Consider the following 17,343-nt stretch of genomic DNA (forward strand, 5'->3'; position numbering starts at 1 on the left):
GTCCACGGCACTCAAAGCATGATGGAACTGCCAGGCACAGAGCCCTATTCCAGGGGTCTGGAGGAAAGAAACACCCGTGCCCCCCAAGAGCTGCAGGTAAAAGGCCCGGATGAGAACGGGAATGTTGGAGCCATTACATATCCCTGCTGCCACAGAAGCTGGGGAGGCCAGCGAGGAGGGCACCAAAAGAGAAAATGGACGTGAGCCTTTCCTAATGTGCCGCATCTTCCCAAACGTGACCCTCGTTGCCCCACCTCACTTCACCCAGAGAAAAAGACACAGGAGGGTGGGTGTGTGTATTTAAAATGGGAAATTTTCGTTTGAAATAAAAATCATTTAAAGTATAAATAGCATTCTTAAAGGAAATTCCTATCCAGTAGATGAGACACTGTTGAGAAAGAGAATTATGCTATTAAGATGAAAAAAGGTAAAACAGAAGCAGTTGATGTTTTTTACTTTAAAACAATTTGCATAGTAAACATTTAAAACTTAGGGATGACACATATATTACCGAAAAATTCCGTTTTATAAAAAAAACTCAAAGAACTGAATTAGAATCTATGTACTTTAAAAAAAGAATAACCCTTGAATTTCCAAGAAGGAATAAAAATGTCTCCCTTTTGATTGAAAATGCAATGGCTTAGACAGCACTTATTTCTAGCTTTCAGGCTAAAATGACATCATTTGAAGCGGGCAAACAGCAGCAGGTGAGAAACACTATATGGGAGGCTGCGGTGGTGCTTCCATGGGGATGCATTTCTACTTCCAATGCCCCACGGAAGCCAGACTAGGGGTTCAAATGCAGCTTCCCTTTGTATGGGCACTTAGCTTAAGCTCAAAGAAAGATATTTCCATTCTGCCTAAGGAAGTAACAAAAAAGAAAGAAGGCATTTTAGCACAACTTCATCCTTGTCTATGCTTGCTTAAAATATCAGATTAAAGGTGAAGACTGGCCAAGCCATTTGCGGGAGCCTTCCTAACCAACACTCAGTTCCATCCCCATTTTACTGTGGTCCCGCCATGTGGTGATACAAAACAAGCCTCTGGGAACCCTAGCAGCAGCTTTGACATCCAGTGACCCAAACCAACACTAGTATAAGGCACTAATCTAAAGCCTGTATCAAAGAGAGAAAGTCTTGGCCATTTTTTTCTCCCTGACTCAGCTAATTGGCACTAGACACTTGAAACAAAAAAGTAACAAACTTCTAACCCCAACACGGTCAGAACTGAGACTCCTTAGGCATTAAGTACGAGGCAGACGAAGGCTCAGACAATCTTAGGTATTTTTTCTCCCGAAAAGGCACCTGGTTCTGGAACTATGGAAGTTCCTCAGGTAAGTTCATATCTAAAATAAATGCAAGATGTCCCAATGACCTACTGGTTAACTTCTTAACCCTGTGGTATGAGAACTGAGGGGACGGCCAGTGAGAATTCTGATGAGGCCGTTATTCTTCAGCAAATAGTTTGTAACACTGTGAAGATTACTTGGGAATACAAATGAATCATTGGATGACTTTCTTCCCCATGTGATCAAAGACTGGTTGGCTATCTGGGGCAGAGCACAGTTATCCAATGAGAGACAGACAGGATGACATTTTCGATGCAACAGAAAGGGATGCCAAGGTTACCTCCGGCCCTTTTTCCAGTGGAAGTTCATTCACGATCCCCTAACAGAGAGGTAGCGATACTGCAGACATGGCGAGTGCTGGCAAAGGGAGGAGACTGGGATTCTACAGTATTAAACTGTGACGATCAATCCAAAGATGCCCCATCAACTGTGCTTCACAACACCAGCATTTCCTAAGGGGCTAATCTGCAAGTACCTTCTCATTTCCAATTATACCCTTGAGAAAAACAGGGGTATTTTACTTAACAGAAGAGAAGCACTAAAGTATGCAAGAACTAATGATCTGTGGGTAAGCAGCTGGACAGAAATCCCGACACCATCATGGATGGCCAGATGTCTGTCCTCTTCCTTCCACTTCAGACTGGATTTCTGTATGGTGTGGGGTCAGCCATTGATGCCCGGCTTAAAGCGAGGCCACCAGGAAGACAGGAGATCAAACCAAGCCAACCATTTGGTCAATCTGCCGCATGTAGATGCTCTTTAAGGGCAGGGAGTATCTCCTCTCATCAGGAACACGATTGCACTGGAAAGGAAAAAAGGAGGAGAAATGTGAGTTTTGAATTCAAAGCCCTCAGGAAATGTCGGGGGATGGCCTAACCCAGGGTTTCTCAACCTGGACGTGTTGACATTTGGGGTGGGGTAATTCTATGTGGTGAGGCCTGTCCTGTGACTGTAGGTTGTTTAGCAGCAGCCCTGGTCTCCACACACTAGATGCCAGTAGCAAACCCTCCTCCTCAAGTTGTGGCAACCAAAAATGTCTTCAGATATTGCCCAACGTCTCCTGAGAAGCGAAATCACCCTAGTTGAGGACCACTCACTTAATTTAATACCTTGATAGGTTAAAAAAAAAAAAAAAATGGAGACCAGAGAGGCTAGAAGGGAGCCACAGCAAGTACACAGTGGCTAGGACTAAAAGCTGGGTCCTTAATCCACCTCCAATTTCAAATACTATCTGAAAATACTGTGGTTTTCTGAGTTTATGATGCTTCTCATCCACTGCTAAAATCTAAATGTATGAGAGGGCTGTGTTTTTTAATTATAGCTTTTTCCTCTAAGGACATGTGGGTCTTCAGAACCAGAGGTACTGTCCCTGGAAACAGCTGTCCATATACGTTCTTTACACGCTTCTGCCCCAAAGCAGCACTGTCCCAGGGCTCCTCGTCCTTTGCAAGGCCAAATCTGAGAGGCTCTTCAGCTGGTCCCAGCAGCTCCCCACCCGTGCCTTCATGCCTTGGTGGCTGCTGTTCCTTCTGCCTTAAAACCCTTCCCAGGAAGCTCCTCCTCATCCGTCAAGGATCTACTAAAAGCAACCTCCTCTGGGAGTCCCTCCCTCCTGGTTTCCTCTGGCAGGTTAACCTTTACTCCTGTGTTTCTGCAGCACTTCATTCAGTCCTCTACTTATAAATGCCAAGGCACGATCCTATCCAGACTCGAGGGCCCTCTTTCCGCCTGTGTCCCCAGCGCCAGCCCAGCGGGACCAGGTCTAGTAGATGAGGTGCCCCCTTCCTGAAATGGGTGACATGCTGCCTGGCTCCTCATCCTGCCTCCACCACACACTCCACCCTGCGAGCCTAACCTCTCTGTGCTTCCCTCCCTTCCTCTATAAAATGGGGACAACTAAAGTACCTGCTTCTTGCAGGACTGCTATGAGAAGGCAAATGAGTTAATGAGCAGCACTGAGAACACGGCCTGGCACACAGTAGGCATCATGGGTGTTAGGATCAATGGTTCTCCCTCTAATTCTCCTTCCCACTATGCTTTGTTCACATAATCACCACTGTGTGGCCTAATGGAAGTTTGGGGGCCTATCTCTGCTCCTGCTGGTCAACTAAGATCACACACTAAAGGTAAAGGCCTTCACCGGGGCACTGAAGGAAACATCCTGAAGCAAGTCAGTGAGCAAAGCGCATCCCCTAAACAGGGCGGCTTACGGGTGGGTGGGAAGACCTTTTTGACCACTGAGGCTTTTTTCTGAGAAGAGAGATGGCATTCAACCCACTGCGGGATAATGAGACTTGAGATTTCAACTGATTCAGGGTCTGTTCCTCACTCCCACCTCCAAACCACCATTTGATTCAAACAAACATGACCACTGGGGCCTCAAGGCCTTACGTTGCTCTACCTTTCCCACCGCCTATCAGGATAACCTAAGGAGTCCCTGCATGCCACAAGTGGTGAAGGGCTGGCTGCTAACTGAAAAGTTGGCAGTTTCAGTCCACCCAGAGGTACCTTTCAAGAAACGCCTGGTGATCTATGTGCAAAAAATCAGCCACTGAAAACCCTATGGAGCGGTTTGACTCTGACATACGTGGGGTCTCCGTGAGTCAGAGTCAATTTGATGGCAACTGGGTTTGGGCTTTTTTTTTTTTTTTAATCAGGAAAATCTAGGCATGCTCAGTGGAGACCTGCTTTAAATGAAACCAGGTTCCTGCTGCACTCCAAGAAGCATCTTCATCAAAGCTCACAATGACTGACAATTACTTTCCCCTCTCCTGCTGGTGGGTAACTATGCTGGATCTCTTCCAGGTGGCCCCCCCAGACCCACGCCCACCCTGCTCCTCCCTGCTCCAGCCCCCGAGGCTGACCTGCTGGGTTCTATCAACAGGCTCCCTTGCCTTCTTAGTTATGGTGGGCACAGCCAAGAAGAAGTGCCACAGGAGATGAGAAAAAGGGGGACGGGGACAAGAATCTACTCTGCTGGCTCCCCTGCAAGGTCCCTGAAGCCAGCTGCATCCCTCCACGGGACTCTCTCCTTCCAGGTCCCCACGGCCACCCTCTCCACCAGCCTGTGGGTCTAGGAGTGACAGTGGTGCCTGCTGCACCTCTGATTTCCCTATACCCTGAGGACCCCTATGCCAACACTACGAAACTCTTCAAATCACCCACTGACTTCCTGTCAGGACTCTGAACGACACAGTAATCAGCAGTCATTTCTCTTCCTCCACATGCAAGTTGCCCTGGAAAAAGCAGCTTACATTGGAGCTGGAGTTGACGACTTTCACATCGTGAGACCTGGGCCTGTGCATGGGTTTCCCCTCTTGGTCCTGCTCGCCGTCTTCAGAAAAGAATTCCCTCCAGGGTGACTCCCGAAGAAGTTTGTCCACAGATATAACGTGTCCCTCGGTTGTAAACATGTATCTGGTTCCAGATTTGTGTACTGGGTTCTCCTCATCAAATAGCTAGTGGACAAGAAAAAGAGACAGAACTGGTCATGTCGCATGTTCAGGAGCCCGCGCTAACTCAGAGGGTGTGTCCCACACTATCCCGCAGAAATCTGCTTGCGCTATCATGCTTTCCAGTAACCAACGGGTGAAAGGTATCTCTTAGCAACAGTGGCTCCTAATCATGGCCAAAAAGCAGAAACGCCTATTTTGTTTAAACTCAGATGCCTACCCCCAGCCCCCTAGTGACTTAGAAATCCCAGGGCCAAGGGCCAAGCACAGGTAGTTCATAAAAGCTCCCTGGATGATTCAATGTTCTCCCCTGGAATTCTAGATCTACCCCCCACCCCAACACACACACCTAAACCCTAAACTGTAGATGGTGGAAGGGAAGGAGATACATGTTTTATCCATCATCAGATCCCCAGGGTCTAGTCCAGGGCCCAATACATCTGGCAACATTCACGTCTTTGACAAATATGTGTGCTGGAACACAGATGGGGCTCTGGGAACACAGGGCACACAAGGCCTGATCCTTTCCTTCACAGTGGGTGTGGCAGGGGTACACAAGAGGGTGTGACAGGAGCATCCAGAAAGAACACCTGACCATATGAGGATGAGCTGGTGCGGGGAGAAGGGAGGTGTTCAGTAAATCCTGAATGGATGAATGCTTACAAAATCTTAAAGGTGGGAGAAACCTTGTCTGGCACCTAAACCGTATTTTACAGACAAGGAAAACTGAGACTCAGAGCAGCTTGTCTATGTTTACACAGCTAAATGGGGTCCCAGGTTTTCTGAGTTCTTTCCCTACAGACTTGGCGGGACTCCTTCACTTCCTCCAGAACTCACCCTGTTAATACCCCTTTGACACCGACAGCTCCTGGACAGACTCAAGGGCAGGAGAATGGGCAAGGAGCAGGTGCCCAGGGAGTTATCTGTGAGGTGGGAGAATGAGTGAGTGCGTGGCCTCATCAGTACCCATCGTCCTCAGGTTAATCTTGCAACACACATACCAGATACAAGTATTTGCAGGTCTCACTAAGGAAGAAGCTCTCCATCCGGTCCTCTTTGGACTTGTCAATGACGTGATGCAGCGTGGCATATCCACACCTACAGAACGGTTTTCCTGTTAGTCCTTCCTTCACTCGCTCACTCAAGAAACAGAAGTATTCTACATACAGAATAATCCACCAGATGGTCAACCACCACATCAAAAATAAATGATGTTCAAGTTTAAGGGCTTGGATTGTCTGCAAATGTATTTAAGAAGCGGTTTGGCTGCGAAATCAGCCAACTAGGTGGGGGGAGGGGTGTTTGCCAAAAGCACATGACACCAAGAAAATGATCGGCAACAATCTTAGGTCTGATTTAGGTTTTAGTCCCTCTGCTTCTACAACCGACTTGTCATTTGGACATCCTAAAATCGCATTTCATAAGAAAATGGTTATACTATACTGCTAAATGAAAAAAGCAGGACAAAAAAATTGAAGTACAGATTTTTTTAAAATATATATACATATATACACACATTATATATATGTAAAGAGTGATAATATTCTAACTGTATATTGCATTTTTACACAAGTAACTCAAGCATTATGTTTTTTTGCCAATCGACCTGCCAGAACTGTTTTACTTAATTTCATCATTTCCACATAGTGTACACTTGGGCATGTTATCTGTGGGGAAAATATGGTATTTTCTGTACTCCTTAAATTTTTTACTGTGTGTATCATTTGTACAACTAGGGGAAATAAGCTACTTAAAAAGAACACACAGTCTGCTAGAACTTCACTGAAAATAAGGGGAAAAATAAATAGCAATTCCCACTGTAACAGAGATGTTTTACTATACCAAAAAGTAAGTGATTTCCCTATGAAATTAACATTAATGTCCTATTCTAGAAATTAAAATGCAAAACAGAATACTCTTTCCCCAGAACAACTCAAAATAAATTAAAAGGGGGCCAACAGGAAAAGGAAGGAACTTAGAAAACTAACTTGACTTTTGTGTACTTTTCCAGACTCTGTAGAATATCCATTCCTACATGGAGGTAGAAGGGATTCTTCGTTGCCTAGAGAGAACATGAGAGAATGTGATATAGCAAGGGCTTGGGAGACATGCCAGCAACAATCATCGCGGTGCCTGCAGGAAGGTCCCTGGGAGACAGGAGCCACTGGCCAAAGGAGGGAGCGGGGCCATTCACTTCACCAGGAAGGGTCATGAAGAAAGAAAGGACTCTGGCATTCTGTCAGTTCATGTCAACACACACCTATGATTTAGCTTGAACCAGGGTTAAGACAGTCCATTCCAAAGTAGAATAAATACTCGTCTCTGGCTCTCCTGATCCCCACCATGGTCAGAAATGAAACGAAGCCCACCCTGACAGTGTCACAGCTAAGAACAAACCCAGTTTCTATCCTGTCTCAGAGCATCTGCTAACTGAAGACAGAGGCACAGGGAAACAGGACCTTGCCCCTGTTCTACTGACACCATCACAAGGCATTGCTTGGGCATTCTATTGGAAGAAAGGCTAATGGGACCAAGACTTCCGAAAGTACCTAAAGGAGGCCATCACACTTTCTAATCATCCTGAGAAATCAGTCCTTGGGTTGTTTACCCTTCTGTCACATGTTCCTTGATGGTTTCATTAGGAAAGAAAAAATTATCTGAGAAGATGGCATTTTCACCCCACAAACAGTTTCAACGTTGGGGATCACCTTTAACTCATGCCTCATGCCAACCTGCAGCAAAAGCTAACAACTGCAAAGTTAACCATCTCTGGATTACAAACGCACAGTATGTGGCTTCTGAGGGTGGCCCACCGTGAAACCAAAGGAGATGCCCCAGAGTTCTAAGAAAACAGAAAATATGAGGAAGCAGCTGAAGATGGGAGAGAGGCAGTGGCTGAAATAAAGAGGTATGAACCCAAAGGTGCAGGACTGAGCTGAGAGGAGAAAGCAGAACAGCCACAGGCATGCCCTCCTCAGAGCGGGCAGCCTTACTGTACCCTATGGTCAGGGAGGCCAATAAACACAGATGTCATCTTTTCCTTTTTTAGAAAGGTTATCTAAAACTCAAGAAGTCTCTCTTCAGGCATAAAGACTATTACCAGTTCCTTAGGATGTTCTCCCATTCCATCAAGGGGCACAAATTGCAAGGATTCAGCACCGTATTTTTACGAGAATAATGGGCACATTCTACGTTTTTTTTGCCAACCGTGGCTCACCCCCAGTATTTCCATAAGTCTGCTATGATAATTTTTTTTTCATGGTGCTATAAAAAAGAACTAGCATCACGCACTTATGAAAACACCTGGATAGGGGGCATGGTTGGTGTAGAATGTGCATGTCACTCGCATAGAAATATGATATATAAAAATTACTGAATAAATTTAAATCACAGCACTACCGGAGCTCATAAAAGCAGGGACCACTGCTTGGAAAGGCTAGCAGCTTATGCTGCTGAATTTGTGAATGGACGCAGACTCTCGGTGTGTATATATGTACAGCATGCAGAGAAGTATAAATATCTGGTTTACACTGTGGGGGAGAAGACATTTTACAGTTAAAGCAACATTGCCTCTGAAACAAAAATAATTTACCAAAAATGAACACTTTATGTTTTTTTAAGCATTAATCAAAAATGGGCATCCAGATAAATCCCATATGATTTCCTTTACGACCAAGAAAAAGAATTGTTTTGTTGTCTAAATAATTATTACAAGTACACAGATTTGTTTCCCAGAAAAGGGTTCTTTGGTCAAATAAGTTTGGAAAACACTAGATACTGAATCTCCCTCTTGAGTATTTAAGGACCCAAGAAATAAGTCTTATAATAAAGCCACTATTCAGCTTTGCAAAACAATAGGTTAAAAAATATATTTGACCACAGACTTCTATGTTCTGTGGAACCATGAATGACCTAAATATGAGCAAGACAACTGACAGGTGGTAATACTACCAGGACCGCTATAGAACAACATAATTCTAGATCAATCAGCAAATGTTCATTAAGAACCAACTGCTTTGGGGCCTCCTAGTTTTTAATTGAACACAAGCTATTGTATTTTTTATTGTTTAATAAGCTCTAGTACCTGATAGAGGAGATAAGTGGACTCCACTAACTCTGGTCTCAGTGGGTAGAAGAGAACATCAGGGGCCTGTAGCTGCCAGTTATACCTCTCGGGGAGGGCCCCATATCGTTTCCATATGGCATAGTAAAAGGCGTGCAGGCAGATGGCATCTTCCACATCTCCGATTAGGACCTAAGGAGGAGACACAGGTCACCAGGCTAAGACACTTTTCCCAAGCCCTGGCACCAAGGCCCTGGGTCTCCCTCCACCACCCCACCACCCTTGTTCTTATCTGACCTACAAACATAGCTGGTGACATAATAACCCAAAAGTGAGTCCAGCCAAACAGATGCTGCCAAATTTAAGGCCAGGAAGCTATCTATGTACTATATAGAAGAAGAAGAAGTTAAGGATACTAATAAAACAAAGAACGGACAACTAAGAGATAATTGAGAGGTGGATTATCCAAAATTCACACACGATTACTTATCAAGTATGGATTTGCACTTACATAGTATGACTCACTCTGTTCAGTATCTGGGAACTAATTTCACAAATAGAATGACCGAGACATATTGTGCTATTAACCTCTAAATCAGTAGGAGCTAGAGAATGCTCTGGTATCCACCCCCCCGCCCCCAAAAAGAGTCCTTTCTAACCCCTTTCACACAACCTATAAACCATACTGGAATCCAGTTAGATGACAAGCAAAGTGGGTGCTAGAGATTCGGAAGTCACTACCCTTCTGAAGACACTGTAGCTACTTCCAAGAAACTAAGTATCATTTCAAAGGTGCCATCAGCCTTTAAGACATGCCTTTATATTAAACATCTACAAACGATAACCCACTATGTAGCCTTGAAACGAAGACTTGGGGGAGTTGGGAAGGTCAATTTTGCAGTTACAACAGTTGGGCTTTTTACATAACTTCAGTGTCCAAACCAGGGCTTCCCAGTAGAAACATACTACAAGCCACGTATATAAATTTGTTTCTATTGCCCCACGATTTATTTTTATATTTTTCTGTTGTTGAGAATATACAGCAAAACATACACCCATTCAACAATTTCTACATGTACGATTCAGTGACACTGATTACATTCTTCGAGTTGTGCACCCATTCTCATCCTCCTTTTCTGAGTTGTTCCTCCACCATTAACATATAAACTCACTGCCCCCTAAGGTTCCTATCTAATCTTTCGAGTTGCTCTTGTCAATTTGATATAGATAGGTCTCATACAGATAGGTTTCAAAAGAGCATAATTTTAAAATTTCTAGTAAGCACATTAGGGGGAAAAAAAAACCAAACTAACAAGAAACAGGTAAATTAATTTTATTTTGTTTAACCCAATAGGTCTGAGACGCTATCATTTCAACATGTAATCAAACATAAAAATTCCTAATCAGATATCTTACATTCTTTTTTTGGTACTAAGTCCTTGAGGTCTGGTGTGGATTGAAGTTCCAGCACGTTGCCATTCAGACTACACTTTTTAAGTGCTCACTGGACTAGTCACAGGGGCTTGTGGCTACTGTAGTGGACAGTCAGGTCTAAACATCTACAGCTTTGGGGACCACATGACCTGGACTCCTAGGAGAACCTTAATTTCATGATTCTATGCAACTCACAAGGTAGGTTTTTTTTTTTGTTTTTTTTAAATACAATCCAACCCAAGGTTTAGCAGAAGGAGGGAATCAGAAAGCCTTGTATCTGAAGCCCTGTAGCCCCATGTATTAGCTCCCTGGTTGTGGGGGAGACCTCCCAGCTCTCTGAGCCAGCTGCTTCACCTGGAAAGAGGCCTGAACACTACAGTAGCCACCAGCCTCTGGACTGTGCAGAGGTTATTTCTGATCCTCAAAGAGCCAGGCATGCTTCTTGTTGTTGAGCTGTTTTCCTCTTGGGATTCCTAATAACCACCCTGTCTCCCCAGAGCCTGGCCCAGGTGCTCACTGCAGGCCCAAGTGCGACGAAAGGTTTAGAGAGCACCATCCCAGTGTATGAAAGCTGTCATGGCTGGACTGGACCCAGTGAACAACAGGGAGATTAATCTGAACTATGTTATCTGTGATTTTACTTCTTTTTTGTTGATATAATTGGGGAAAAAAAGATGAATTCACCCAAAATTAAAAAAAAAAAAAACTCCCACCTCCCAAATTTCCTTTTTATCTATAGAATTGTTTGCCAGCTAAGCGTGTTGTTGTTGTTGTTTGCCGTCAAGTATATTCCAGCTCATGCCCACTTCTGGTACATGTGCCTAGAAATTGTTGGTCCCCCTAAGTCCACAAATAAATAAAAAAATAAACTCTCTAACTTCATTTAGCTCTAGACAAAATGTGAAGCTGATTCATTGCGCAATAAAACTAACTTTTCCTTAGTAAATTAACCAATTGCTTACTGTCAATCCTGACTCATGGTGTCCTCATGTGTATCAAAGAACTGTGTTCCACAGAGTTTTCCAGGGCCAATTTTTCAGAAGTAGATTGCCAGGCCTTTCTTCTAAGATGCTACTGGAAGGACTCGAACCTCTAACCTTTCAGTTAGTGCATTAACTGTTTACACCACTCAGTGACTCCTTTCTTACAAATAACAAAAACCAAAACCAAATCCATCGCTGAAGACTCGCAGCAACCCTATAAGACAGGGCAGAACCACCCAGAGGGTTCCCAAAGCTGTGATCTTCACAGAGGCAGACTGCCACATCTTTCTCCTGTGGAGCAGCTGAAGGGTTCAAACCACCAATCTGCCAGTTAACAGCTGAGTGCTTTAACCACTGCACCACCAGGGCTCTTTTCTTAGCAAATATGACCCCGAAGTACCTGCAGTCCAGGGAAGAAGGCCTGCAGAGAGTCGATCCAGGTGTTCATCAGCTGCCCACTAAACATGTTCACATTGACGTAGAGTGGGGGGTCTCCCTCTCCTTCGTTACAGGCCTCCCGACTGCAAAGCCAAGCAGAGCGTTCAAGGGTGAGGGCGAGATCACTGGCAAAGGCAGCCGTGCTCCTGGCTCTTGAAACCAGGAACCTTGCTCAAGCTCTCTTCCTATGGCAGCCCCTGGTAGCTTAATTTAAATGGAATCAACACTAACTACTCCTCCTAGCTCGTCCTTTAAGTGTGTGGAGATTGACGGCCACTACCTGTCTACACCAGACTCTGGCTTAAGATGGCCTCTACCACAGAATGAAAACCCTAGATTCTGCTATCTTAACAGGATTTCACTGTATTTTACAAAAAGCACTTTGATATTCAGGCTTAAGAACACTGCCAGCTAATAGGATTTGTTGTCGAGTACGGGTCTTTGTTGGATTTGACCTGAGCAGAGGAACCTGGTGATTTCTGTAGCAGAAAAAGTCTCTTCTCTACAGTAAGGTCCTACAACATGGGCTTGGAGGAGTCCATTAGAGCAAGACCCCACGGCGATCACTATTCAATTTAGTTTTGGGCAAAAGTGCCTGGACTCTGGCCAAACAGTCTCTTAACTCAAACACAGCACTCACCCAAGTGGTTAATGTGGAAATGAGTCTAAGAAAATCCTACCAAGCAAGAAGCTCAGTGGTTATAACTTGCACTGACTATCTAACGCAGAAATGCATGCAAAGAAAGACCTTGGGCACAGAGAAATAAAACCAGGGCAGAAGCCACTGTAGCCCCATAGAGCTCTCTCTCTCTCATCATCTTGAATGCACAAAGGAGAAACAGCAAATAATTTTGTCTTAAAAAACTCAAAGGGAGAAAAATATGGTAATTGTCTTTGCCTTCATCAGGTATAAAAACCAATCCTAACAATTCTTTGCAAAGTGAAAGAACCAAAATAAGCCAAGAATTTTCCTGCATTATGGCCCTATCTACAATAAAGCCACAGTTAGTTAGCACAGTGATATGTCACCCCAGTGGCGCGCGTGGCCCCCAACGATCCCCGCCTCTGGGTACTCGCTTCATAGTATAGTCTCCTTCCACACGGTGCCAGGGTTGGTCTGTGTTACCAACAAAATATGGCAGAAGAGAATATGGCAGAATATGACAGGACTAGGTCAGGAAAAAACACTGTGGCTTCCATTTTGGTCTCTCTCGCTTTCTGTCAAATCACTCACTCTAGGGCAAGCCAGCTGCCACGAGCTGCCCGCAAAGGGGTCCATGTGGCAGGGAACTGAAGTCTTCAGCCAAAAGCCAGCAAGGAACAGAAGCCAGCCAACAACCCCAAGTGAGCTGGGAAGAGGATCTTCCAGCCCCACTCAAACCCTGAGACGGCTGCAGGCCCGGCCAACAGCTGGACTGCCACCTCCTGCAAGGTCCTTAACCAATACCTCCCAACTAAGTTGCTGCTGCATTCCTGTCCCTCAGAAACTGTGTGAGCTAACATATTGGCTGTTTTAAGCCAGTTAAGTTTTAGTGTAATCTGCTACAGCAACAGAGAGTTAATATACCTCTTCACCCCCAAATGTCTAACAAATAGCTAAGATGGGGTGAAGATGAGGGCAGGGACGAACAGACCTCTGCAAACTTCTGTTGAGAAAAGTCTGAACATTTCAGAATGCATTCTACTTGCTTTATGGGCAACATAAAAGATGTTAAGGATTCTTACCCTCTCCTTAAGTAGTTCTGAATACTCTGATATGCAGCATTAAACATTTCTAGGTCTTCTTTTTCTCCAAAAAGAATGTAAGACTTCAAGAGGTATTCATAGAAGGAGTCCAGGCCAGCACCCAAGCCACTCTGCTTTCCAACCCAGTGGCCCGTCTGAATGTTCACAACATTGCCTGCAAAGACAAACACAACACTTCAGCTCCCAAGTATCCCAGCCTTCCACTTCAACCCCACTGCTCCTCAGCTCCTTTACTCTTGCCAGGTAAGAGAAGGGGTGAATGCTAGGCCCTTAAATTTCTAGCAGTCATATCAGTAGCATTGATAGTCTGGAGATCTGAGAAAATAGTATATATTTTTGACACAAAAATGGGGATAAACACTTAATGCAAAAGAAAAATAGGTTTGATCTAGCTTTTTCTGACTGACAAAGCATTTCAAAAGCCAACAGTGTTCACAGCCTTTGACCCAAATTATCCTAAATAAAAATGTTTTAAAAAAGAAAAAAGTTTTATGTTGTTCACGAGAAAATTTTCTATAAAATGGAAAAAAACAGAAATAATCCAAGTGTCCAACATCAGAAGAATAGTTAACAATTATGTGGCTTTTAAAGACAACTATGAAAACAAGGTAACAATCTGAAACTCTTAAATAACCTGTCAAATGTAAGGCAGAATAAAAAGTTTATGTTGCAATTTGAAAACTTACAAAAGTTGCATCTGCTTGAAGAGACTAATGGGAAAGTTAAAAAGTTAACAACTTGTGGTGATGGACTCATGGTGACTTTTTTTTACCTACTATAGGGTTGCTATGAGTCGGAATCGACTCGATGGCAACCGGTTTTTTTTTTTTTTCATTGTTAAGATATAACATATGTGTAAATAAATTTTACAATTTAAAGAATAATCCAAAATCACTTTTAAAAAGCAAGGGTTTTGCAATAATCTTCTGTGGCTGTGGAGCGAACAAATCAAGTAACTTCTAAATGCCAAAAAGAAAATATTTCTCAATATAACACAGTTCCATGAGACAAAAACCCATTTTATGACATGAAAAACAGTTTTTCACTCTCCTGGAAACCAGATTTCTGGGGTCCATGGCATTGGGGCAACACACCCAGGCCACTTGTCCTTAGATGCCCTTTTGAACTGTGGGTCTTGAAGAAAGTGGTTTTCTCAAAGTCACCTTTGAGTCAAAGAATGGTCTAGATAAACTAGTAAGACCATTTTTGCCTTGGGCGTTGTATTCTTTTGAAGAATTCAGTTTCGGGGAACAGAGACTCCAAAGGTCAGACTAGAAGTTATAGGGTAAATCAGTCATTATTTTAATTGTTCACGACGATGCTGTATGAAATCCTTCCTGACCACAAACTGTTGATCAGTTCTGTTCTAGCCCTTTTTCCATGGCAACGCTGATAAGATTTGGTCTAAGAATTCTGGAAGTTCTTCTCATCTTCAGAACATTTTTGAATCTCTAGTCAAAACTCAGATCTGCAAATTGTATGTTCAATAAACTTTGATCAGTTTCTATTATTGGCTTGATATGATTTTTATTTTAACAGGTAACATCTTCAGCTGACAAAATACTGATAATTATTGAAGATGACTGATGAGTCCATAGGGGTTCATTATTCATTGTACCTTCTCTCTACTTTTATATGTTTGAAATTTTCCATAATAATTTTTTTAGTAACATCTTGACCAAATGTTCTCAAGGAAAAAAAAAAAACACCTAATATAGGTTTAATCCGGATTTTCAATATACTTCCAGATGCCTAGATTTTTCTAAAAGGAGAGAGCCACTTTACTAGTAACTCTAAAGTCCTATATTTAGAGCCCAATATTGAAGCAATAGAATCTGCCTCAGAGGCAGTTCTTTTTATAGCATCTCCATTAACAATTATTTTCAAATGGAATACGCCAAGGGATCCAAATCAGAAGGGAGCCCTCAAAGACAGCAAACACACGATTCTTTCCCACCAAACCTTACAGCCTCATTCTAAGCAAAAGGCCACATAAAGAAGTTGGATATAGTGGACACTGAGGGCCATTCTTCCTGAGTTAATTTTCAGATCCAAGGGTACAAGAAAGGAGCACGGAGCAAGGCAAAAGGAGAGAGGATCCAACGCAATCAGTCCCGATGGTGCAGGAAGGTGCCCCACACCTAATAATCCTGTGTCATTGCTCCGGAGGTTCCACAGGGCTTTCACGGCTCGCCTAGCCACCCACTCAAACGTGGAGTCCCCCAGCAGCCGGCTCAGAATCCCAAACTCCACCAGGAGGGAACCAGCTCCTGCTGTGCACGTCTCATTATTGCTGTCGGGGGGAACACCTGTCTTTAGATTCACCTGGAGACAAGAAGAGACAAAGGTTTTGTGGCAAAACTCAAGGAACCCGCAGGGCTGGAGGCCAGGTCATGGTCACCACCCTCGACTGATGAACCCAGCTTACTGCACTGTGAGTCAGCTCCTGCCTCCCATTGTACATCCACAATGAATACCAGAGTTACATTTCAAACACACAAACAAGACAACGAGAGTACCAGAGCCTTGTCTTATTCCTAAGAGCAGGTCTTAAGGGGATTATTATAATGCTATTCCCTGAGTTCTTTTCATGGTTCCACAAGCACCAGGCTTTGAGGTTGGAGACAAAGCCAAGTTAGAGAATCACTTACAAATATTAAGTGAGCTACTATGAATTCACTCCTGCTTGGTAAGCATAAACAAACGTAGGATGGGAGGGAGAGGAGGCAAGGCAAGATGACAGCCTGTTTCATCACTGCGGCTCTGTGGTCTGGTTACCTAAAAGGCTGACTCAATCCCCTGAGGAGTTCTGGGCTCAACAAATCAGATAACACGGGATACGACCTCATTCCAGATCTTGGGCTTAAATCAGCAGCTACCTTCCTGGTCGGTACAAGGCTTTGTTTGAAAGAACCTTGAGAAGCATTCAAAAGAACATTCACTGAGCTCCTACAATGTATATGTGAGGTCTTTGGAGAAATATACCCAAGTCAAAGATGAGGCCAAAATCCCCACACTATTTTGTAGCTGGGGATATAGAACACACAGACTTAAGAATACTGAGCACAGGAACACAAATTTCTTCGGGGGAAGGATTAAGCCTGATGTGTCATTTTATGCTCAGCACACAGTAGGTGCTCAGTAAATGCTGAATGAATTAAAACACACCATATTTAGAGCCAAGTTTTCCCAAAGACAACGCTTCCCTCTGCTACCTCAGTCCTACTCTCTCCCCCAAATAAATTAGTAAACAGTTTTAATTCAGAAAGGGGGAAAACTGTTAAATACAACCAAAGCAATCTACCCACCCGAGGGTAGGGGATGCCTGTCTTGGTGTTTTCAAAGGCAGGAAGGAGTCGCACAGCCAGGTCGTGAGCCATGTGCAGCAATTCATTATCATAGTCCTTAATGGTCATGTCACCGAAGGGCTGCTTGGAGTCAGTTATTATTCTGTGGGCAGAAAGGAGGCTTCCCAGGACCCTATTGATAAGAATAAAAAAAATAATAGTAAGTCATGATGGATGTAAAAGCATACAATCCAATTCAGAACAACAGAGGAAGCCTCTAATTCCTGAGAGACTCAGAGGGACTTGACTGAATGGTCTCTAGAGGTCCTTTTCAGCCCTAATAATAAACGAACAGTTCTTAGTTAACCCCATTACTGAAAGGGACAAAGGGAATCACTCATTCAAGACTATTGAGAATAATCACACTTGAAATGTTAATTTATGTTTGGTAATCTTAATCATCTCATCAAAAAGAACTATGTTAATTCTTATCGGAATAAACACCATCTACTTTGATTTTGGTATTCTATGCCACGGACTGCCAGAAGAACAAATTTGTCCTAGAAGAAGTACAGCCAGAATGCTCCTCAGA

At 43.6% G+C, this 17,343-nt stretch overlaps 1 protein-coding gene across 1 annotated transcript in view; it reads right to left on the reverse strand.

The window, feature by feature from the left end:
- Positions 1–530: 530 nt before the first annotated feature.
- EDEM1 (ER degradation enhancing alpha-mannosidase like protein 1) overlaps positions 531–17,343 on the reverse strand; it is a 44,689-nt gene continuing 27,876 nt past the window's right edge. Inside the window, exons 4-12 of the mRNA XM_064274989.1 lie at positions 16,773–16,944; positions 15,606–15,789; positions 13,444–13,618; positions 11,681–11,801; positions 8,885–9,055; positions 6,789–6,862; positions 5,802–5,898; positions 4,603–4,806; positions 531–2,150 (exon numbers count right to left, since the gene is read on the reverse strand). Coding sequence (XP_064131059.1) covers positions 2,061–2,150; positions 4,603–4,806; positions 5,802–5,898; positions 6,789–6,862; positions 8,885–9,055; positions 11,681–11,801; positions 13,444–13,618; positions 15,606–15,789; positions 16,773–16,944 — 1,288 coding nt within the window. The 3' untranslated portion in view covers positions 531–2,060. The remainder of the gene's footprint in view (positions 2,151–4,602; positions 4,807–5,801; positions 5,899–6,788; positions 6,863–8,884; positions 9,056–11,680; positions 11,802–13,443; positions 13,619–15,605; positions 15,790–16,772; positions 16,945–17,343) is intronic.

The sequence above is a fragment of the Loxodonta africana genome, chromosome 22 (genome assembly GCF_030014295.1).
Source record: "Loxodonta africana isolate mLoxAfr1 chromosome 22, mLoxAfr1.hap2, whole genome shotgun sequence".
Taxonomy (NCBI): domain Eukaryota; kingdom Metazoa; phylum Chordata; class Mammalia; order Proboscidea; family Elephantidae; genus Loxodonta; species Loxodonta africana.